At 40.4% G+C, this 23,011-nt stretch overlaps 2 protein-coding genes across 6 annotated transcripts; one reads left to right on the top strand and one right to left on the bottom strand.

Moving 5' to 3' along the window:
- Nucleotides 1-315: 315 nt before the first annotated feature.
- Nucleotides 316-10,415, bottom strand: YIPF1 (Yip1 domain family member 1). Of its 2 annotated transcripts, none has more exons than XM_039486419.1 (10): nucleotides 10,248-10,415; nucleotides 9,183-9,413; nucleotides 5,762-5,925; nucleotides 5,167-5,247; nucleotides 4,923-5,010; nucleotides 4,675-4,791; nucleotides 3,616-3,782; nucleotides 2,726-2,908; nucleotides 1,616-1,710; nucleotides 316-595 (listed from the first exon to the last, which is right to left on the bottom strand). In XM_039486419.1, the coding sequence occupies exons 2-9, from the start codon at nucleotides 9,211-9,213 to the stop codon at nucleotides 1,621-1,623; spliced, it is 921 nt and encodes a 306-aa protein (XP_039342353.1). In that variant the 5' UTR covers nucleotides 9,214-9,413; nucleotides 10,248-10,415; the 3' UTR covers nucleotides 316-595; nucleotides 1,616-1,620. The 2 variants fall into 2 exon arrangements, with proteins under 2 accessions (XP_039342353.1, XP_039342354.1); XM_039486420.1 differs by having other exon boundaries at nucleotides 9,183-9,284.
- A 2,082-nt stretch (nucleotides 10,416-12,497) lies between these two features.
- Nucleotides 12,498-22,861, top strand: DIO1 (iodothyronine deiodinase 1). 4 transcript variants are annotated; one of them, XM_039485299.1, is made up of 4 exons: nucleotides 12,498-12,882; nucleotides 14,608-14,751; nucleotides 20,155-20,354; nucleotides 21,494-22,861. In XM_039485299.1, exons 1-4 carry the CDS (start codon nucleotides 12,552-12,554, stop codon nucleotides 21,557-21,559), a joined length of 741 nt encoding a protein of 246 aa, XP_039341233.1. In that variant the 5' UTR covers nucleotides 12,498-12,551; the 3' UTR covers nucleotides 21,560-22,861. The 4 variants fall into 4 exon arrangements, with proteins under 4 accessions (XP_039341233.1, XP_039341235.1, XP_039341234.1 ...); XM_039485301.1 differs by lacking the exon at nucleotides 14,608-14,751; XM_039485300.1 differs by lacking the exon at nucleotides 20,155-20,354.
- Nucleotides 22,862-23,011: the final 150 nt, after the last annotated feature.

Raw genomic sequence — 23,011 nt, 5'->3', positions numbered from 1 at the left:
TCACTAATTACACAATCACGTACTATCAATGCGCACACACAAGGGGGCCCAATAAAGGCTGCCTGAGAAACCTTAAGTCTGGCATTAAATGCTGGATGTGCAACCTTAAAATGGTCTTTTAAAACAAGTATATTTTTTTACAGTGTGATTTATAACTAGATCAGCAAAATTCTCTCCTCCATCCTGGTTTGTAATTTAGTCTTGTCAAATGACATTATCTGAAATACGTTTATCCCAATAGATTGACAGAAGTGAAATTGTACAAGCTCTTTGGAAAAAAGATCATTAACAAACATCTCTCACGTGAGAAAGAACTAAAATTCAAAACCACCCTCTGGAGCATTTTATTTTGAGACATACACTGCAAAGAGTGCAAGGTACGTAGAAATTAAGAAAAGAAAAGAAAATCCCTGTACAAGGAATAAAATCAACAGTATTAGAAGTCTACTAGTGTTCTGATGAGCATTTAGATGTCCATGAGTCATGTAACTGCACTGGCTCTTCCTCCTTTCAGTTTTTGCGATTTCCATTTTCTTTAGTGAAAAAATATCTAAAATAAAATTACTGTACAGATGGGGAATACAGGCATTGTAATCTGAAAAACAGAAGTAGCACCTATCAATATGAAAATTCTCCACAGATAACAGATTAAAGCGTGTACATGCATTTGTGTCTAAAAATAATTCTACTGTAGCATTTCAGAATTCTATTAATCACTTGGGATAAATTGCTTTTTGGAGGAATGTAAAATCTTCAGTTTACTCATTATTGATAATCTTGGTAAGTAATTAGATTGTGTCTGATCTTTGCTAGAATTAACTGGCTACACTGAAAAGAAGTCTAAGAACAAGTGGCTAATCAATAAGTACTAATAATGCTCTACTAATTTTCCTCAAACGCACCCACCCATCCATCTTTGGTCTTCAGCCTTCTGTGGACCAGCTCCCATGCCTTCTAACCCTATTCTGAATCCAAGTGTTAGGCATCGGCAGTATCCCTGGCCATCAAGAAGCAAGAATTCACACTATCCCACACATGGAATTCAGTCCATATGCCTCAGATACAAAGAGAAACATGTTCAGAGAGAACATCGATCTCCCTATATACAGGAGCTGGTGCTTTGAAAACTATCATGTAGAAGTTAGGTTAGACATTCCCCTATCTTCTGATCTGAATATTAATAAAACTAGGGTACAATTTATTATCCCTTTTTTTTTTTTTTAAGAATTTGGTTTGCACAATATGTAATTTACTTTTAATAAAACTACATACTTGCTGAAGAGGTTAAGTGGGAATAAGCTCTTAGCAGAGATAAACATTTATTAAGTAGAATTTTGTTTTGGTCATATTTGTTTACTGAGGGTAAACTTCAAGAAAAGATAAAGCATCTAAGAAGAGTTATTTTAATAGCCATAATACATATTAAAAAGGGAAATGATTGAATACTAAATAGTATACATGTACAGATCAGCACGTCTAAGAAGACCCACAGACTCTTTCCAACTTACTTGCAGTAACACAAGTTCAGCAAAAATGGCCCCAGACATTGGTCTTCCTAATATTGGCAAGATTTTTGAAAAGTGACTAGAGCTGAAAATTTAGATTTAATTCTTACCTTATTTACTGAGTCTTTGTTGCTACTATTGTTCCATTTTGAGCAGCTGCAGTCGGTATAAGAACATTCAGGTCAGGAGCATCAAAAAAGTATGCCTACATTATTAGATGACAGTGAGAGTGAGTTAGAAACAAGGCACAACTTCACCTTTACATGTTCATTTTCACAAGTTATATTTTTATGGAGGTACAGTTTTAGCATTTGGGCAAATTTTAGCTCTTTTCAAAAAGTCACATTGTTAATTCAAAAGTTTTCTGTGGAAGGAGCTTGATGTCAGTTTATTTGGTTGCTTGTTATTTTACTGTTGGAGAAGAAAACAAAAAATACCCACTACACAGAGGCCCCATTGAATTTCCGCTGGAGACTGCTGGTGAAATCCTGACCCCTCTGAAGTAGATAGCAGAACTCCTATTGACTTCATTGGAACCAGGATTATGATCTCCATATGTTATAATTTGCATTGTACTGAATTTACATACTTTCAAAGCCTAAAGGGTTTAACGGACCTTCTTGGGTTTGAACCTGTGGTGCAAAGAATCAAGCTATTTCCAACCTGAAGCTTGGATGATGACTCCCCAGCTTTGTACAAAAGTAGTTTTTCCTGTTTTTCTACTGAGACAGCAACTTTGTGTCAGCTTTGTAATTTCTAATTATGTGTAAGTAGTATGTACAAAACACTATATACACTGAACACTTGATAATTTTTAAAAGATTAATCTTTATACTTATCTGAATGAGCTGTTAATTGCATATGATACAGACTAATGCTTTAAAAAATTGCTGTCATAAATGCAAGTATACTTAAGACTGCTATCTGAGGAACAATTTATGCTAAAAATGTAACCATCATTGCTACTTTTAGTGTAGAAACTCTAGGGGAGAGATCTACAAAAATCTTTGTGCTATGTTTGAATATTCATGCCTGCCACACGTATTGAGATTTTTTTCAAAACAGCATCCTTATGTTTATGCTTTGCAATTATCAAGAGATCTGCTTAAACAGAAAGCTCCACAAACCCCCTTGAGTTTAATACAAAGCTGTTACTGCACAGATTAAGATAATATATTATTTGAGTTAAATCAAACGCTAAAAAAAGAACATTATCATACCAAACAACCAATAGCAAGCAGGGCATGAAGAAGTACAACAGTCACCATAGTAGCCAGTGCAATCCTTCGGTTATCGTCTCTAACAGCAGGCCAAAATGTCATTACTAAAACTGACCCCGAAAGGCACAGAGCAACCACTACCAAGATCCATCGTACAGCTTTTTGTGGAATAATCCACAAAATCTGTTTAAGGAGAGAGAGAGAGAGAGAGAGAGAGAAAAGGCCTTATTAAATATCAAGCTACATTTATTTAAGTCCCTGTTTATAGCATTACAGCTCCATATATCACATCCATTCATCAGGACTGTTAGAAGTACTATTCATGCTTCATTTGGCACCAAAACATAAAGGTTTCTATCACCCAAGCTAAGAGGAGACTCTATTAGCTGTATCAGTACCAAGGATTACTAGCTGGAACCAATGGAATAATTGTACTAAAACTAAACTAAAGCTTACAGTGAGAGCACTGCAAAAAGAGTTCACTGGTTTGAAAGAATTTACCAGTTCCTGAGATATTCTCTAAAATGAAGAATTCTAGTGTAAGTGGTAACATCTGTTGACATTTTTTAGGGTGCCAACTCTATGTCCTGTAGGCTGCAGCCACTGAAGGAAAACATCACAGATGAGAAGGTCTAATATTCCATCTAACAGAGATGAATGGTATAAATACACAATAGGCAGCCTGTTACATAATTTAAGGAGTTAGAATACTCATGTCTCACAGGATACACGTATGAATGTCATGTACTTTCCAGCCAATCTTTTCATTTGGAAGGTAAAAACATACACCAGCCAACACATCCATGTACATTTTCTATTCAGACAACATTTAATAAAAACTCCTAAGATTTTCATAATACATTTGATGATGCTCTTTAGGCCATACTTACAGCTGTTGGAATATAAATAAAGAGTGAATAGCCATAGACACACACTATCTCAAGAAACGAGTAGGAGACTATATTCATAACTTTGCTATTTCTCCACATAAGGAATCCCCAGAGAGCCAGAGGAACCAGCCAAGCATAAGCATAGATAGCTGTTGCAGCTATGGACACTGTAAAGAGACATTAAAGAGATTCAGTAATACTAAACACCATCATTAATTTAATTTTTTGCTTCAAATTGAAGAGCTAACATTATAATAAAGAAGTGCTACTAGGAACAACTAAGATTACTTTAAGGAACAATGGCAACTTTCGCATTTATGTCCTTTTTTTTTTTTAAAGCCTACCACTATTATAAATTAATACTTAAGATTATAGGGGAAAGGTTATTTTTCTGTTTTCAATGTTTTTACTTTGACTATATAAAAATGACATCAGTTTCAGTATTTTCTGTGGGTACTCAATTTGCCATTTGTGTGGAACAGTGGAAAGAAAAACCCACAAAAAAATACAAAAAGAATACTAAGGACCACAAAAACTGGGAGGAGAGCTCAGGAGGTGCAATATCTGAAGCTACTTTTAACTCATTTATTTTAAACTGACAGTATTCCTTTAAATATATGTCATGCATTTAAAAACAAGTGTTCTTTTATAGGTATTGCATTCTCTTTCACAATATAAATGACAGCCAAAGGGCAGGCAATTGCTTCTCCACTCTCTAACTTCATTAGAGCAATACATAATGATTAAGTTTCCTTTACTGATTTTGTATCCCAGCATGAAGTAGGAACTTCAAGCCCTTTGGTAAGTGGACGGAGTGATTACTACTGTATGATCTGCTGAAATTCTATTTAACTTCTTACATGAACACTATCAAAAAAAATGTCTATACACCTACAACTTTAATTAATTATTTTTGCATCTCTCTGGGAGTGGAAAGAGACAGTTATCAAAAAGTTATGACAAAGCAAAGCTATGACTTCTACATACAGATTTATTTGTTTAAAAGAAAAATCTAAGTTATAAGAGATAAGGAAACAAGAATGAGGACTACTTACACACCTTTTCTGAACTCAGGCACATACCGGTATGCAGGTTTACCCAGATGGATGAAGAAATTTGAAAGATTACCACTAATAGCAATGGCAAAGACTAATGTGGCACATATCCAAAAAGGACCTTAAATGGAAACAAATCAATTTAACAACAAGATAGTTTTTCTGTGCCCCACCCTTGTACTAATTTTAACAAAAGAATGAAGTTCAATAATGTAGTTATTAAATAATGTTAATGTTACAATTGGTACACACCATAAAGATCTGGATTGCTCCGGATATATAGTCTTACAAAGTTTTTTCCTGGTATTGGGAAAACCGAGCCTTTTATTCTGTCTAGGACCTAGGAAAAAACCACAATCATGTTACTGAAATCAAGAAAATGCACTATGAAATAACTATAAAGCATCTATAAATATTAGTCTACAGTTAAAACTGTTAAACCGCTATAATTCCCTTTATGTGAAGTAAGATACTAATATTAAGAACAATTACAAACCTGGTATGTATCCACATCAAAGAAAGTCTGGTAGTATTCAAATGTCCAGAAGGGGGCACTTTTCTTCTGTCCTGCAAGCAACTTGAAGATAGGAAAATTATTACAATCATCCATTTTACGTAGTAAGTCATTTAAAGCCAAGTAATATTACTTACACCATAGCCAGAAGAATGGGAAGTAAGAGAATTATTTCTCTTTCTCTGGTGTTTGTTAACAGCAGAAGATATTTTCTATGGGGTTGCATATTCTAGATGTGCAAATAGTTTATGATTCCTTTTTGGACAGGAGGTTTACAAGTAATATAACTTCCATTAATAATTAAATGTCTTGTTCAACTAGCCTTTCAAGTCTAAAAGCCTCAACCCCACCCCCTATACTGTATTACCACCAAGTCTCTTGAAGTCAATTACATCTGAGCTTCTTCCAGTCTCCACCTTATAACAGGTGTAAGTGGGAATTAAAGTATGCACTTCCATCAGCACTGACAGGGCCAGCAAGGAAGTTCCCCGCTCCTTCCTGATAAAAGTGTTGACTTTTGTAAAGGGTATTTAGATACATCATGTGGATGGGGGCATTATAAATGTGTTATTATTACCTCCGTTTTATCTGAGTCATCAGTCCCCAGTAACTCGTCATCCTCCTCTCTCCTAGAGTCTTGCAGAAGGCCATACTGATTCTTGGGGTTTTCACTAGGCTCATCAATACTTATTGTGGTGGCATCTGGGTTTCCTGCCAGCAAGTTAGCTGCATCATCAAATTCTGAAAATAAGTACAATTTAAAAAAAAAAATAGCTTCATTTTAAGACTGATATCTCATCAATCCTTAGGCCTTGTCTACACTAAAGTTTTGTTGACGCAAGTTACACAAACAATCCAAAACCGCTATAACTACATTGCTTGTGTATGTTCACACAATGCTCCTTCTGTCAGTGGAGTGCATCCCCAGTTGATGCTCTAGCACTGACAGAGAGAGCTGTACACTGTGGCTAGCTATCCCACTGTGCTACTCGCTACCTTCTGCAGCTAAGAGTTGTGGGAAGGCAGAGTGGATCGCAGTGCATCATGGGTATGGGCTCAACATCCCATGATGCAGTTTTTTCTGTCCCATCATTCCATGGGCTTCCGATCGCATTTCACACCATTTTTCAACAGCCCCTTCAGTGTAATTACGGACTTCAACATCTCCGTTTGCTCCTCCTTCTTCACTTTTATCATCTGCTCTTGCCCATTAAAATTTGCTCCTGGCTCTCCTTCCTGTCCTGGGTATTAGATCATTTTAATTTTCTGTCTCTCTCCACAGCCTGTGTTCTTGTTTTTCGGTGTCTAAGGATTGGAGCACCTCTCGAAACATGTCCTCTTTGCTCCTCCTCACCCACTCCATCAGTGTGTAGGGGGTTCCCCTGAAGGCCACATCTACAGAAGCACAAGAAACAATAAACAGAAGCATGATTGTTAGTGCACTCACAGCATCAAATCATGATAGTAAAATACACCTCTTTTAAAATATGAAATAATTTCTCACTGTCCCTTGGCCAGAACATAGCTAAGGGAACACCCTAAACATGGTGAGTCAGCCGGGGGTGAGGGGGAAAGTGGGGACTAAAGATAGGACAAAAAAGATCTAGGTGTTTTTTTAAGGGGATCACTGCAAATGACCAGGGACAAAATTGTAAATTCTGACACCATTTTCTACAGGAGGAGGGTCACTGAAACCAATATCTCACTCCTGACCGTAAGCAAAAAAGCGAGGGTAAATCTCATGCAGGCGTGCAGCTTCAGACCTGGTTGTCTGTTTGCCACTTTGGTCCCTAAACAAGTGATTGCCGATTAGTGTGGAAAAGTTTCCTACAATGCGGGAAGGAATAAAGCAGCTCTGCCAAGGAACCTTCAGCAGAGGATTGGCGAGTACCTCCAGGAAAGTTTCCTAGAGATCTCTGGAGGATTCTTGTGAAATCTTGGTGTGTATTAACATACTGATCCACCCTACTGCATAGCTGCACAGGGGAATATGAAGCACTTGCAGACACAGCTAGTTGTGTATATTTCTATCCCTTAACCCACTTCTAGGATATAACAAAGCAAAAGACAGCTATACCTCATATATCCAAGCAGCATCAACTCAAAAAGATCACTTACCAGAGCTCCCTCTCCTGCATCACATGTGCCAGAGATGGAGTGCTGGGACTGGCTTGAACCCTCCTGGGTCAAGAAGAGGTCCTGGCTTGCCACGGTACAGGACAACCCTGTAGCCTGTCCCATCTCATCCTCCAACTCAACCTCCTTGTCCACCATGTCGTTCTCACGATTGAATCCACTGTTTGCTGTCTCCAGCCCCCGCGAAGTATCCACAGGGCTCTTGGTGGTGGAGGTGGGATCGCCGCTGAGGATAGCATCCAGCTCCCTATAGAAGCAGGTCTTCAGTTCAGCATCTGAACAACAGTTTGATTCCCTTGCCTTTTGGTACGTCTGCCTCAGCTCCTTTATCTTTGCACGGCACTGATGTGTCCCATTTGTAGTCCTTATCCAACATGCCACAAAGTTCCTATGGCTGGAGTGGAGCTGGGACTGCACAGCCTCCTCTCCCCACAGCTTCAGCGGATCCAACAACCCAAGTGTGCTCCAAGCGGGAAAGCATTTGCTGCGTGGCGCCACCATGGTCAGCTGCGAATATGCAATGTGAGCTCTCCATGCCAAGCAAACAGGAAGTGGAATTTCAAAAATTCCCAGGCCTTTAAAGGGGGAGAGGCAGATACCTGTGTGCCTGGGTACAGGGCAGTGGAGTTTGAACTGCTGACCAGAGCGGTCAGGATGGGCATTGTGGGACACCTCCTGGAGGCCATTTACAGTGACATAACCAAGCTTAGTGGCTACACTGACACTTATCGTTACAACTTTTCTCGCTCAGGGGTGTGAAAAGACATGTCCTCCCCTACCCCCCCTACCCCGAAGGACAAAAGTTTTACTGATGAAAAGCACTGGTGTGGACAGCACTTCATCAGTGGGAGCCATGCTCCTGGTGATGAAGATACCACCCCTCATTGGAGATGGTTTTATTTTGTCGCTGGGAGAGCTCTCTCCCAGCGACATAGAGCGGCTACATAGTGCACCTTACAACAGCTGCACCATTGCAAAATGCACAGTGCGGACATAGCCTTTGTCAGTACAACTTGGTTGCAAAAAGCTCTACACCTCTCGCTGGGGTGGTTTTATTTTGTTGACAAAGCAGGAGAGTTTTGTGGCTGGAAGGAGCACTGTAGTGTATAAACCTCCAATGTTTTGTCGATGAAAACTGACTTTTGTCAACAAAACTCTGTAGTGTAGACAAGGCCTTAGGGTCCATGTTACTAGCGTGAGCACACCCAGTGTGAATTGTTTCCTAAGGTCTCAACTAGCTCCGATTAAGCTGGGTGCTCGTTCAGTTAATGGAGTGCTGTGCCTTCTCTCCAACTAGTCTGCCTCCTGTGTGCTAACTATAAATCACAGTCTTAGGTCCCGTCCTTCAGTCAGAGTCACTGGACAGATCTTTATATCCACAAGCAGTCAAGTGGGGCCCTGCACTGGTGCAGGCAGCTGCCCGTGCAGAACAGATTTATGATTAGACAGCCTTAGCCCTCAAAGATATCTAATTTAGAAATAACTATCTTTAAAAATAAGTTTGACACTATATCTATTTCAAGGTCTGTTCCTATGTACAGGTGACAATGTTCTCACCTCTGCACCCAGTGGGCGAGTTCTGCTCTGCTTAAGCTCCGAATTTACATGAGTGTAACCAATGTTTTCAGTCAAGATAGAAATAACATTTAATCACCTAAGTGCTTTGAGATGCTCATCTAAAAAGATGCTATGCAAGAGTGAAACAGTTAAAGACATTATTTGTGTAAACTTGCGTTACTTAAACTCACATTCACAGGGAACCAAAGCAAAGGCTGCAACCACTTAAAAAGAATCAATTACTGTCACTTATTCATTTTCCTTAAAGTTTTGGCCCAATTAACAAGTGTAATTTGACAATTTACCTTGAAACTTTAAATCATCCACAGTCGCCATTCATTCGCTAGGCTCTAGAACGAGTATTCAGAACTTTAAAATATCTGAATAGCAGATCAAAAGTTAAACATCTAAAATGAAAAATAAGTGACTGAAAATATTTTTAAAATGCAGTTTTTCTCTCAATGCATTGATGAAACAGGTTTTGTAGCTTCCCTCTCTCTTCAGCATGAATAGTATAGTTAGGGTATTACGATTTCCTGCAAAAACATAGAAGTTTAGATATTACAATGTCATTATATTCAAGCATATAAGGAAATGTAAAACTACAGTTCTGATGTTAGATCCAATACCACAGAGTAAGGGCTTATCCCTAACATCCTGTCCAAATACCACTTTGGCTAGTTACATTTTCCTTTCTTTTCCTCCTACTATAGTTAATATTAATGTGATACTCTTAATTTCCTGTCGTATCCTGTTGTACAATGTTCCTGTGCACAGTTAGAGAGTCAGCTTCATCCCAGAAAAGGTGTATTTCCATGGTGGGCACATATATTTCATCTACCTCATAGGAGTGTTACAGAGTGCAATTCATGTCTGCAGCATGTGTGAAGATCCTTAACTAAGAAATACAGAAATTATTGAACAGGTTAAAGGGCGGGGGGGGGGGGAGAATTCATGGGGCAGTTTCCCTCCTTTCCAAAAGTCCCTGCCCCTCCAGGCTTGCCCCAAGCCCCAAGCAGCAGCCAGCGCTGCAGGGACTGACAGGCAGCTCCCACGGGAGGGTCGGGGCGTGTTGTCCGTTCAGCTGATGTCAGGTGGGGGCGAGTTTGACAAGGATCCCTGAACATCCCCGGGGGGTGGGGGGCAAAGGGGTGGGAGACGGGGGCAGCTCCCCGACCAGCACACGCCGGGGGAGGCGAGGAAGGACCTGGGCACAGGGGAAAGGGAAGAGCACCTGGACCCCCAGCCCAGCCCCGTACCGGGACCCGGGCTCTGCCCCACCCCGGCTCCCCGGCCGGGCTCCCCAGCGCACACCCGCGCGGGGAGGTCTCCGCGGCCTGCCAGGGGCTCGGGCCGGCCGGGGCTCTCACCTGGCGGGGGCGCGGCGGGCTCCAAAGCTCGGCCGGGCGTTGGGCAGACAAGCGGAAGGAACCAAGGGCACCGCTACGGAGCTGTGTTGCCGGAAAGGAGAAACGAACCGCCCCCCTCGCTCCACCCTGTTAAAGCGACAGGAGCCCCTTGGCAGCGCCAGCCAATCAGGAGCTCAGTTACTCTCTCCCATCCCCCCTCCCAAACAGACCTGAGCCACATTGGTAGCGCTAGCCAATCAGAAGCTCAGCTACTCTCTCCCATCCCCCCTCCCAAACAGACCTGAGCCACATTGGTAGCGCTAGCCAATCAGAAGCTCAGCTACTCTCTCTCTCTCTCTCTCTCTCTCTTTCTTTCTTAAAGCGGTAGTGCAGCTATGGGGCGGGGACAAGTAGGAGCAGTCTGGCTGCTGCGCCAGCTCCTCGGGGAAAGGCGGGTTTGTATAATCCACATACACGAGCAGTACCTGACAGCTGTGACCAGCACGAGCTGGGCAAGCCCCCCCCCCAACTCATGCCAACAGAACCTTTACATACACCTAAAAATCCTCAGCCATTTGCTTCACAGCTCACAGAACAACTATTGTAAGAATTTTTACAGATTAAAAAAAGGGAGTATTTCTTGTATTGCTTCACTTGTAAAGTCAGATAGTCAGGATTTTATTTTATTTATTTGGGGAGTAGGGGCAGGAGGGAAGGAGTAACAGGACAGGAGAGAATCAAGTGATAGTACTCCTGATATTTTTGAAAACTTCAAAACATTCTTAAAATAGTTTTTTCGGTAATCTATGTAGCATTTCCAGAACGCAAGGATTTACTGGGGTGAGTTGCATAACTCATGCTGATAATTTTTTTATACCACACAGATATTATATATATATATATATATATATATATATGAATACTTCTTTCTTTCAGGAATTATGTTGAAAGGATTTGTAGAAGGGTTAAGCCTTTAATGGCAATAGCAGGGAATCATGGAATGTTTGCTGAACATATAGAGCCTTTATTGATTAATTAGCTAATGTTTGTACAGCGCTTTGAAAATATAAACTCATATATAAGAGCTAAGGTGGCAGGCCCCAAACCTGGAGATTTATTCATGTACTTAACTTCAAGCACAAGTAGTCCCAGTGACTTCAGTAGGACTACTAGGACTACGTATGTGAGGGTATGTCTATACAGGGGCAGCTCCAGGCACCAGCAATCCAAGCGCATGCCTGGGGCAGCAAGCCACTGGGGGTGCTCTGCCGGTCACCACTAGGGCGGCAGGCAGGGTGCTTTTGGCGGCTTGCCTGCGGAGGGTCCACTGGTCCTGCGGCTTCAGTGGACCTCCCGCATGCGTGCCTGCGGAGGGTCCGCTGGTCCTACGGCTTTGGCGGACCTCCCGCATGCACGCCTGCAGGAGGTCTGCCGAAACCGCGGGACCAGCAGACCCTCCGTGCTTGGGGCGGCAAAATGTCTAGAGCCGCCCCTGAGTCTATACTACCCGCCGGATTGGTGGGTAGTGTTCTATGGATTGGGGATCAATTTATTGCATCTCGTCTGGACACGATAAATCGATCCACTAATCAACGCTGGTACTCCACCTCAGCAGGAGAGTAAGCGGCATCAATGGGGGAGCCGCGCCAGTCGACTCGCCACCGTGAGGACGACTAGGTAAGTCGAACTAAGATACTTCGACTTCAGCTATGCGAATAGTTGCGTATCTTAGTTCTAACCCCCCCCCCCCCGCGCTAGTGTAGACCAGGGCTGAGTAAAATAAAGCAAGTGCTTATTTTCAGGATTGGGTCCCAAGTTATTACCACCTAAGGTGACCAGATGTCCTGATTTTATAGGGACAGTCCCGATTTTTGGGTCTTTTTCTTCTATAGGCTCCTATTACCCCCTACCCTCGTCCCGATTTTTTACACTTGCTGTCTGGTCACCCTATTACCACGTTTATTCTGCCAGATACGCATCCAGTATGTAGTCAGCCCTCTCATTAGTAATGCATGCAATGCATTTGGGAATAAGCCTTAGATGTGCATTAATACAATTAACAGTAATAAAACATTCTTTATTCCAAATAACAGCCTGATTTATTTTCAAGAGACACAGTATCATAGTGGACCATATTCTGTTCTCATTCACACCCTGTGCACTGACGTGAGCAGGACTGTGACAGGGTAGAATTTGGCCAGACACGTGAATGACTTTCCAGCCACTATCCCCTCAGCCTCAGCCTCATTTCCCCTCCTCCTTTACCTTTGCTTCAGCTCCCTTACGCTGTTTTCCTTTGGAAGCAGTCTGTCTGCCGCGGACAAAATGTCCAAAATCAGGATAATTGTACAAAAGACCTTGATTCTTTTGTATGTATCTCTGTATGTTGCTGTTGGTAAAATTCTGATGATATTGTTCCCAGAAATGATGAAAAGATATATTCTAAAACAGGGGCAAAAGAGTAGCATAGGCACAAATCCAAAGTTCAGCTATGAGAACTGGGGTCCGACTTTCTTCAGCTTGAAATATTTACTCTTTGTTTTGAAAGTGAAGTGGAAAAGGCTGGAAGATGAAGCGTTTTTAGGACATAATGCTCCCAACACCCCAGTGGCAGACTTCAGGGGTGAAATGCATCACATCTTGGACTTCATGCAAGGTCAGTAAAATTGTCGAAATAGGTTGGGTCCTCTGGTGGTTTTAGAGAAAATCTATGTGTTTATCTTTGCTACTGCACTATTACAGTTTTGTAATGCAGACAGCTATTACATTTGTGGCCTGCTGTCATGGATGTGGGGGGGGAGCATCTGTTTACTGAAAACCAATATCATATCTTCTCATGGTGAAAGAAGAGGCAAATATAACCAGGACCATGTAATTAATATCTTTTGTATACTGTTATACACAAGTGGAGAAAGCCTGTACACCTCCATCATTAATCAGATTAAAGTCCAGAAAATGGATGTTTGTTACAAAATAATGCTGAGAGAGAAAAATTTGGTTTGTACTTTGTCCTCTACTTTGATCTTTGTAGCACACATTCTTAATCATTAAGCTGAATGGTCTAGTACCCAGTATATTAACCAGGGCTTAAAAATCCCAAACAACAGAATTTCAAAATTGATATAGGATGGTTTGCGTATCAGAAGGGTATGCACAATGTGTTCGGAAGTGGGTCCAAGATTAGACCTTTTCAGTGTGGGATAAAATGATAGCATCAGATTTTGAAATTAAGCACTGCCAATAAGGAGATCGTGTACAATTTCAAATGACATTATATGATCCTGGACTAAAATAGATGTTTTTAAGTTCTTGGAAGCACTCTTAAATCAAGGTCCTGCAAACACAAGAAAGTGTTCCTGTAAATATTTGTGCAAAGGCTTTTTGTTAGGTCCATGTATAAGCATTTGGGGAATCTGGCCCTTAAGCACTAAGCAATCTGGGGCAGGAAACATTTACTTCTGTGGCTTGTACAGCAGTTGTTTAATAAATAATAACAACGAATAATTAGAGTTTTGTCTGGACAAGAAAATTACTGAATCACATTAAAATCATGAAAGCCTGGGATGCATTATCAAAAATATGGCTAAAGTTTTCAGATCTGGATCTCTATAACTAGGCTCCTGTAACAAAATGTAGGCACCTAAATAAAAAGGAACCGATTTTCAGAATCTGTAACATCCCCTGACATCAGCTGGAGCTGTGGGAACTCAACATTTCTGAAAACGCAAGCCATTTGTAATTAGATGCCTAAAAATGTATTTGAGAGCCTAAATTTAGGCATTCTGGTTTGAAAATGTGGGCCTTCATGGGGTTTATTCTTTAAGGAACAGTCAGAATATTTTTTTTAAGTACCTTCATAGTAATTTGCTTTACAGTAGCATTTAGAGATCTCATCTGAGATTGAGAGGCCATTGTTCTAGTTGCTGTACATACATTTAGTAAAACAGAGTGCCGCCACCCCAAAATGCTTACAGTCTAAGGCTTGGATCCTGCAATGAACTGCATGTGGGCAGATGCCTGTGCCTGTATGGAGCCCCATTGACTCCACTGGGGCTTTGCGTGGGCATAGGAGTCTGTGTTCATAAAGCTTATTGTAGGGCTGGGGCCTGAATAAACCAGACAGAGACAAGATGGGAGAAGGAAAGCATTGCTATGTCTGTTTTTACATACTGATACTGAGGTACAGAGAAACTAATGCCCTGATTTTCAGAAGAGCTTAACACCTTTGAAAAATCAGGTGATCAGCATGACTTGCCCAAGATAATACAGGAAGTGTGTGACAAGGCTAAGAATGGAGCCCAGATTTGAGCCCAGGCCTTATCCCTAACCCTGTCCTTTCTCTCATCACCCGATTAATATGAGTGTTTCATGTCCGTTACAGACAACAGGCCTTTAGTCCTGAATTTTGGAAGCTGCACCTGACCTTCATTTCTTTTCAAATTCAGCAAGTTCAACAAGCTTGTTGAAGATTTTAACTCCGTAGCAGATTTCCTTATAATCTATATCGAAGAAGCTCATGCAACAGGTACAGTATAGAAAGCAAAACATATAAATGTATCATGAAGCATAAAGATATGGATCCTTCTGTCTGAATCATGGTAGGGGGAAGGGCTCAACCTCTCTGGAGCTTACTTCTGGTTTATGTTTTATATTCCTAAAAGTTCATGCTTCAGGGTTTCAGCCGGCCACCCACAGGGGTCAGGAAGGGATATTTTTCCCCCAGTATAGTCGGTGTTTTTTTTAAATCTCCTGCCTCTGAAGCATCAGAGATGGTCATAGCTGGAGATGAGACATTAGATGAGGATGGCCAGGGCACCGAACAGTCTCTCTCTCTCTCTCTCTCAGGTGTTTGGCTGGCTGACTCTTACTCATATGCTCAGGGTCTAAATGATTACCGTATGTGGGGTCAGGAAGGAATTTTCACCAGGTCAGATTGGCAGTGACCTTGAGGGAGGGAGTTGCCTTCCCTGCAGCGTGTGGGTGCGGGTCACTTTCCAGGATTATCTAGGTATCTATCACTTAATCATTTCCCAGCCACTGCAGGGGTTTCAGGCACTGGTGCACCTGCGTCTCTCCTTTTCTCTACCTGTGGCACATAGTTTAGTCACCTCTGGGCTCTAAACCTTTGGTCTTATTTTGGTTGTTGGGTTTAGTGTGCGGGTGCTGGGTGGTGTTGGTGGCCAGTGATATACAGGAGGTCAGACTAGATGATCTAGTCCTTCCTTCTGGCCTTAAACTCTATGACTCAATAATAAGGTATATTTGAGAGAAGAATGAAACTGCAACCAGGAAGGAAAAATCTACTGAAATTCAAAGCAACAGTGTCAACGTAAAGAACCAGTTTTGGGCCCTAATCCTGCAATCACTTGTGCACATGCTTAAACTTTACACATAAGTAGTTCAGTTGAAGGTAAAGTTGAGCACATGTAAGTCTTTTCTAGATTGGGGCTCTGATCTTAGTCCGCATGTAAGCACATAAGAACGTCCATACTGGATCAGAGCTGCAGTCTATCTAGCCCAGTATACTGTCTTCCAACAGTGGCCAATGCCAGATGCTTCAAAGGGAAAGAAGAGAACAGGGCAATTTCGAGTGAGCCGTCCCGTGTCGTCCAGTCCCAGCATCTGGCAGTTGGAGATATAGACACCTGGACCATGAGATAATAGCCACTTATAGACCTATCCTTCATAAACTTACCTAATTCTTTTTTTAACTCAGTTATACTTTTGGCCTTCACAACATCCAATGACAAGTAGTTGCACAGGTTGACTGCATTGTGTGAAGTACTTCCTTGTGTTTGTTTTAAACCATCTGCCTATTAATTTAATCGGATGACTCCCCCAGTTCTTGTGCTATGTAAAGAGGTAAATCACTTCCTTATTCACTTTCTCCACACCATAGATCTCTTATCATATTCCCCCTTAGTTGTCTCTTTTCCAAGATGAACAGTCCCAGAATTTTTAATCTCACCTCTTATGGAAGTTGTTCCATACTCATCATTTTTCTCTGTACTTTTTCTGATTCGAATATATATTTTTTGAGATGGGGCAACTAGAACTGCCCACTGAATAGTGTGGATGTATCAGAGATTTATATAGTGGCATTATGGTATGTTCTGTCTTATTATCTATCCCTTACTAATGGTCCTAACATTCGGTCTGTTAGCTTTTTTGACTGCCACTGCACATTAAGCAGCTGTTTTCAGTGAACTATCCATAGTGACTCCAAGATCTCTTTCTTGAGTGGGAACAGCTAATTTAGACCCCATCATTTTGTATGTATAGTGGAAATTATGTTTTTCAATGTGCATTACTTTGCAGTTATCAACATTGAATTTCATCTTCCATTTTGTTGCCCAGCCGCCCAGTTTAGTGAGATCCCTTTGTAACTCTTCGCAATCAGCTTTGGATTTAACTATCTTGAATCATTTTCTATCTTCTGCAAATTTTGTCATCTCACTGTTCACCCCTTTTTCCAGATTATTTGTGAATATGTTGAACAACATTGGTCCCAGTACAGATAGTTGGGGGACCCCACTATTTACCTCAACATTCTGAAAAATGACCATTTATTCCTACCCTTTGTTTTCTGGCTTTTAACCAGTTGCTGATCCATGAAATGACCTTCCCTCTTATCCCAGGACTGCTTACTTTGCTTAGTGTGCGACCTTGTCAAAGGTTTTCTGAAAGTCCAGGTAACTATATCCACTGGCTCACCCTTGTCCACATGCTGGTTAACACCCTCAAAGAATTCTAATAGATTAGTGAGGCATGATTATCCTCTACAAAAAACATGTTGACTCATTGCCAACATATTGTGTTTATCTGTGTGATAATTCTGTTCTTTGCTATTGTGTCAGTCAATTTGCCTGGTACTAAAGTTAGGCTTAATGGCCTGTAATTGCCAGGATCACCACTGGAGACTTTTTAATAATCAGCATCACATTAGCTCTCCTCCAGTCATCTGGTACAAATGCTGATTTAAGCAATATGTTACATACCACAGTTAGTAGTCCTGCAGTTTCATATTTGACTTCCTTCAGAACTCTTGGGTGAATACCATCTGGTCCTAGTGACTTACTACTGTTTACTTTATTGTGTCTTTAGCTAGTTGCTCTTCAAATTCTTTCTTGGCTTGCATAATTATGCTTTTACGTTTGACTTGCCAGAGTTTGTTTTTTTCTATCTTACTGAGTAGGATTTAACTTCTAAATTTTAAAGGGTGCCTTTTTACCTCTAACAACCTCTTTTACCCTGCTGTTTAGCCATGGTGGCATTTGTTTGATCCTCTATTTTTTTTTTTTTGGGTGGAGGGCAGCAGGGAGGACTCTACATTTAGTTTGAGCCTCTCTTGTGGTGTTTTTAAATTTATAGGCATTTCACCCCTGAGACTGTTCCTTTTAACTGCTGTTTAACTAGCTGCCTAATTTTTGTGTGGTTCCCCTTTTTTAAGTTAAATGCTACTGGGTGGGTTTCTTTGACAATTTTTCCCCTGTGAGGATGTTAAATTTAATTATGTTATGGTCACTATTACTGAGCAGTTCAACTGTATTCACCTCTTGGACCAGATCCTGTGTTTCACTCAGGACTAAATCAAGAATTGCCTCTCCTCTTATGGGTTCCATAACAAGCTGCTGCAAGAAGCAGTCATTTATGATGTCTAGACATTTTACCTCTGGATCCTGTCCTGAGGTGACATATACCCAGTCAATAGAAGGATCGTCGACATCTTCCATTACTGGTGGGGGGGGAAAAAAGGGGGGGGAGGGGGCTTGTCTAGACTAGGAAGTCAGCACGTTAGTTTTTAGAAGTCTATCATAGACAAGGCACACTGCCTTTAACATGTATGAAAGGGAGGACTTTAGGCTTTAATTTGAGCAGTTTAGCACATGTTACTTAAAAATCGGTACTGCTTGTCCCCACTACAGTTCTAGCTAACACCACACCATTTATCCAGGCTAGAGAAGGCCTTGCAGACACAATCTCTGCACTCTACATTCTAACAGTGTGCCACCTTCCTATTTCTATTAAATAGTTGTGGAATGGCTGAAAACGACGTATCCTCTAGTTTTTAAAAAAGCTTATGTTACCCATTTTACATTTAAAATATTTAAATAGTATTTACACCATACCAATTTGAAGGAATAAAATGGTGTGTGCATGCCAGCAATTGTTTGTATATTAATGAGAAAAACAGCCTATCTTAATTTTCAAAACCGGTTTAAAATTTGTAAGTAACATACTCCATTTCCAGAGATCTGATATCTGTTACTAGAGGACCAGAAACAGCAGTGAGCAGCAGCCAGTCAGTAGAGTTGTTAGAACTCCTGTACCCTGATGGCTACTGGTTGGAAACTATATATACCATATTTCAAATTGTACCTACAGTTTCAGGGGTGCAATAGTCTTTTGAAACCTAAGTATTTTAACTCAGAAAAGTTATGTGAAAAAAATGTCATTCCCTCTGTCACGGGTGTTACAATTTAACATTTTAAACTGGCTAGCAAATCCTTATGTGGTTATATTGGATATTCACACAGCTAGAACGTCAAGATAATCAGATGCCACCTTTCATTATAAGCCTACCATACATACACAGAGAGAGAGGGAGAGTTTCACTTTTATATCGCTACAAGGTGCATATTATCATCCCTATTGTATAGATGGGGAAACTGAGGCATAGATAAATGAAGGCCTGCATTTTTGGAAGTGTCCACTTATCTTGGGTGCCAAACTTGACAACTCTATGCTCTCATTTTCAAAAGTGCTGAGCACCCACAGAATCCCATTGATTATAGTGAGAGTTGTCAGTGCTCAAGCTCTGATCAATATCCTGTTCTATAGGTGCCAAACTGGGCTCCAAAAAATTGAAGCCTCCCAAAATGATGTGTATAGTTATGAAAAATAGGGTTAAGTGACTTATTCCAGAGTGAGTGGCAGAGTGATATGAAAACTCAAAGTTTCCCACTTCCCATCTCCTTTATGAAGAGCTCGATACACTGTGTACACCTGCGACCCTCTCTTGCTGTCAGTCTCTGAAGTAGGCCCCGCCTCATTGCTACAACTGCCTTCCTGTAAATTTAAACGTCTTGTAATTTCTTTGAGTACTCATGTTATTAACATAGCTCTTGAAATCATATCATATATAGATTAGTGTGCATAATGTTAGCGGCAGGGCTAGTAGCACTGCCTGTTGTTGAGTTTCTTTGACACTTCTCCTTATAAACTATTTTTCAGTTGCTCATAACTTTGCCAAACTTCATCCATTTGGGCTGGAATTTTCCATGCTGGGTATCTGCCTCAAGCTGGCGGTTTTTTAAATTTCGTAAAAATGGTTCAGCTGTTTCCAGGAACAAGGCTAGGAAAAAAATATAATTTGCCCATATTAAAAAAAAAATCAGCAATCTTTTCTTTGGACAGATTTAGTAGGGACTTGACATTTGTGTGAGGGATATACCTGTTGCCATCCCTGTGAAAATCCACCCAAATTTGGCCAAGTTATAAAGCCTTTAAAAAAAAATCATGGTTAGCACATGCGCAATAGAGACTTCTTAGATTTTCAGCAGCTAGGTTTCTGAAGATCCTTTCTGAGGTGGGCATGTTCCAGCCTGGGGCTGAGCAAGACTTTCCCTGAAAACGTAGCTCTGGACTGCTGAGAGCCATGCTGGGTATGAGCACCTAAAAAGAGCAGGGGAATGGTGGTTGTCTCCTGTGCTCTCAGTGGTATGTGATCATGTAAATGAAAACTGTATCATAATGCATATGCTCAAGCAGTCTGAATTAAGTTGCACAGGTAATCCTAATTCTGGCATTTCTTCATTTCTGAGTGCTTGACTTTGCAACCTTGATAATGTTCTTTTAACATGATTTTTGGGGCATGTACACACGATATATATACAAAATTGCTTTCCCCCCCCTCTTTTTTTTGAAGATGGATGGGCTTTTAAAAACAACATTATTATTAAAAATCACCGAAACCTTCAAGATCGAAAAAAGGCTGCACAATTTCTTTTGAAGGAGAATCCTTTATGCCCAGTGGTTTTAGATACTATGGAAAACCTGAGCAGTTCAAAATACGCAGCTCTGCCAGAAAGACTTTATCTGGTGCAAGGAGGAAAGGTTGTTTACAAGGTAATGAATTCTGAACACATTACAGTGTGGTTTTAACTTTTAAAAATACCCCTGGGATATAATAAATAATAATAATTGGAGATATACCAATTTCCTAGAACTGGAAGGGACCTTGAAAGATCATTGAGTCCAGCCCCCTGCCTTCACTAGCAGGACCAAGTACTGATTTTTGCCCCCAATCCCTAAGTGGCCCCCTCAAGGATTGAACTCACAATGCTGGGTTTAACAGGCCAATGCTCAAACCACTGAGCTATCCCTCCCCCAAATATCCCATAGCATATTTGATGGGCAAATGATTAACATTTTTCATTGTGTTCTATTTCTAACAACTTTACAATTAACTTTAAGCACATTGTTCATTGAATAATGATTAGCAACAAAAAAGTCTTGGCATTGATGTATATTTTTGATGCATGTCTTGGCTCTGCCTCACTATTTATGTAGTCCTTCCTAAAGGGACAAAGTGAAAGCATATTGAGCACAGGGCTGGGAACAAAGAAACCCTACATTCTAACTCCAGCTCTTTCCCCAACTTCTTGGTTGGCCTTAACCTCTGCATAAAAGTCTACCCACATGTAAAATGAGGACAAGAATACTTACCTAGCTCACAAGGCTGTTTTGAAGTTTGAGTTAATATTTGCATAGTATTTAGAGATATAAAGTGCTAATTATTATCTGGTAACTGGAGACCACTGTTACAAGAGTCTACTTCTATGTAATTAACATTATCGTTCACGTTCCAGCATTAAAACTTTCTAGCAGGTAAAACATTATTTTACTGTGTAATTTACTATACTGATATATATCTAAAAGTTTGTACATAAGACATTAGGACTGACTCTCTACTGTGCTGTTTCTGCGTGGTGCAGGAGAAAGGGTGGCCCTGATTATCTAGCTGGCTCTGGTGCAGGCTGCTTTAACCTGGCTCAGCTGCAAGCTAATCTAACCTGTGCACAACTGGCAATAGGTCCCAAGGGTTCACCTACCAGCTGAGCAGAGTTGCATACTCAGGTCACTCCTCCTCCTGCACCAGAGCCTTTGGGTGGGTGGGGCAGGAAATGGCCATACCAACTATGCACCACTGGAGACTTCCCCCATAGAGTATATCTGAACAATACTGTCTTTTATTTACTTTACAGGGTGGAGTGGGACCTTGGAATTATCATCCAGAGGACATACGTGCAATCTTGGAAAAACTAAAATAGGTGAACAAATCAGAATCCCCAAGAATAAAGTGGTCTATCTGGAAAAAGTGGTCCCTGAACAACTTATTCTGACCTTTTTCAAAATATATTTTTACTGCAGTTTATTTTAAAATAATTATAGAAACCAGAGGTTAAAAATATATACTTACCCAGAAGAAAAAAAAATGAGTAGACAAGGATATAGCATGAGTTATACCTTATTCAAGAATCAGACATCAACATGGCTTGATTCAACACCATTTGACATTAATGGAAAAGCTCTCTAAGAATGCTAGCCCAGATATGGAGTCATAGATGTAACCATCAACTACAGGTCAGCATATAGGAAATACAAGTAAAACAAAAGAGAGAGAATAAAAGGAGTACAAAAATCAAAAGTGTTTAATAGATTTCATCGCTACCCTGTTCATACACCCTTGGACCAAAATTTTTCATACAGTGAAACTACTCGTCTCTAAAAAAAAATCCTGGATATTATTCCGAATGTGTAATGGCTTTCATACGCCCATTCTTAATAGTTTAGGTAGCATCTGATATAATGAAACTTAATATTAAATAACAGAAAATAAATTGTGTCTATATTCACTACACTTTGATTAGCTCAAGATTTCTTGTAATTAAAATATGAACTAGTGAGTGGAAAGAAAAATATATTTTATTCCACTGAACATTATCATTTAGTGCCCAATCCTTCAGTTCTGATAAAGGTAAAATTCCCACTGAGATTAATGGCAGTTTTTTGCCTGCTTTAGGACTGCAAGATTAATCCCCTTGAGTTTTGAAACCGGGCCTGGTCAGTGAAACCTTACCCGTAATACATCCTGGTGCAACGGATTCAGATAATGTTCAGTATCACAGATACAGCAATGGAACATGTTATAACTAGTCACTGAAGTACTTTTTGAAACTGAAATCTATAAAATAAATATTAGTAATTAAAAGCTGTACAAATGGCTTCGATGAATGTTGGAGTAGGGTATTAGCAAACAAAACAAATGATTGCACACTGATCCCTCTTTTAAAAAAAGAGAGGCAGTTTCTATTATCTACCGGCAGCTTTTCTAAATGTTCACTTGTACGCACTTCAGCAAGTTTAATGAATGAAACAATTTGTATTGATGTACATCAGCATTGGTTCTATTAATATTTGTTTATGACAGTCATAGCATAAAGCACAGGCAGCTGTGACCTGATTTGTGAAAATATTTATAGAGGCAATGAGCTAAATAGGAGCAATTAAAATATATTAAACCATCTCGAGTGGCTTCAGCTTGGTATTTAAATATTTCAATAGAAGTTATAATCATCCTCTTTTCTTACCTAGGGTTCTCAGCTGATCAGGAGTACCACAAGCTAATGAATTTTGGAAGGACTTATTTTAGGGTTGGGGGAATGGCCTCAAATTTGACTATTTCAGACTTATTTTTTCTGTGAGGGAAATATTTTACAGAG

This window comes from Mauremys reevesii, linkage group 8 (genome assembly GCF_016161935.1).
Source record: "Mauremys reevesii isolate NIE-2019 linkage group 8, ASM1616193v1, whole genome shotgun sequence".
In the NCBI taxonomy this organism is placed as follows: Eukaryota; Metazoa; Chordata; order Testudines; family Geoemydidae; genus Mauremys; species Mauremys reevesii.
Note: the sequence above shows the minus strand (reverse complement) of the source record. Positions and strands in the feature narration are given on the sequence as shown.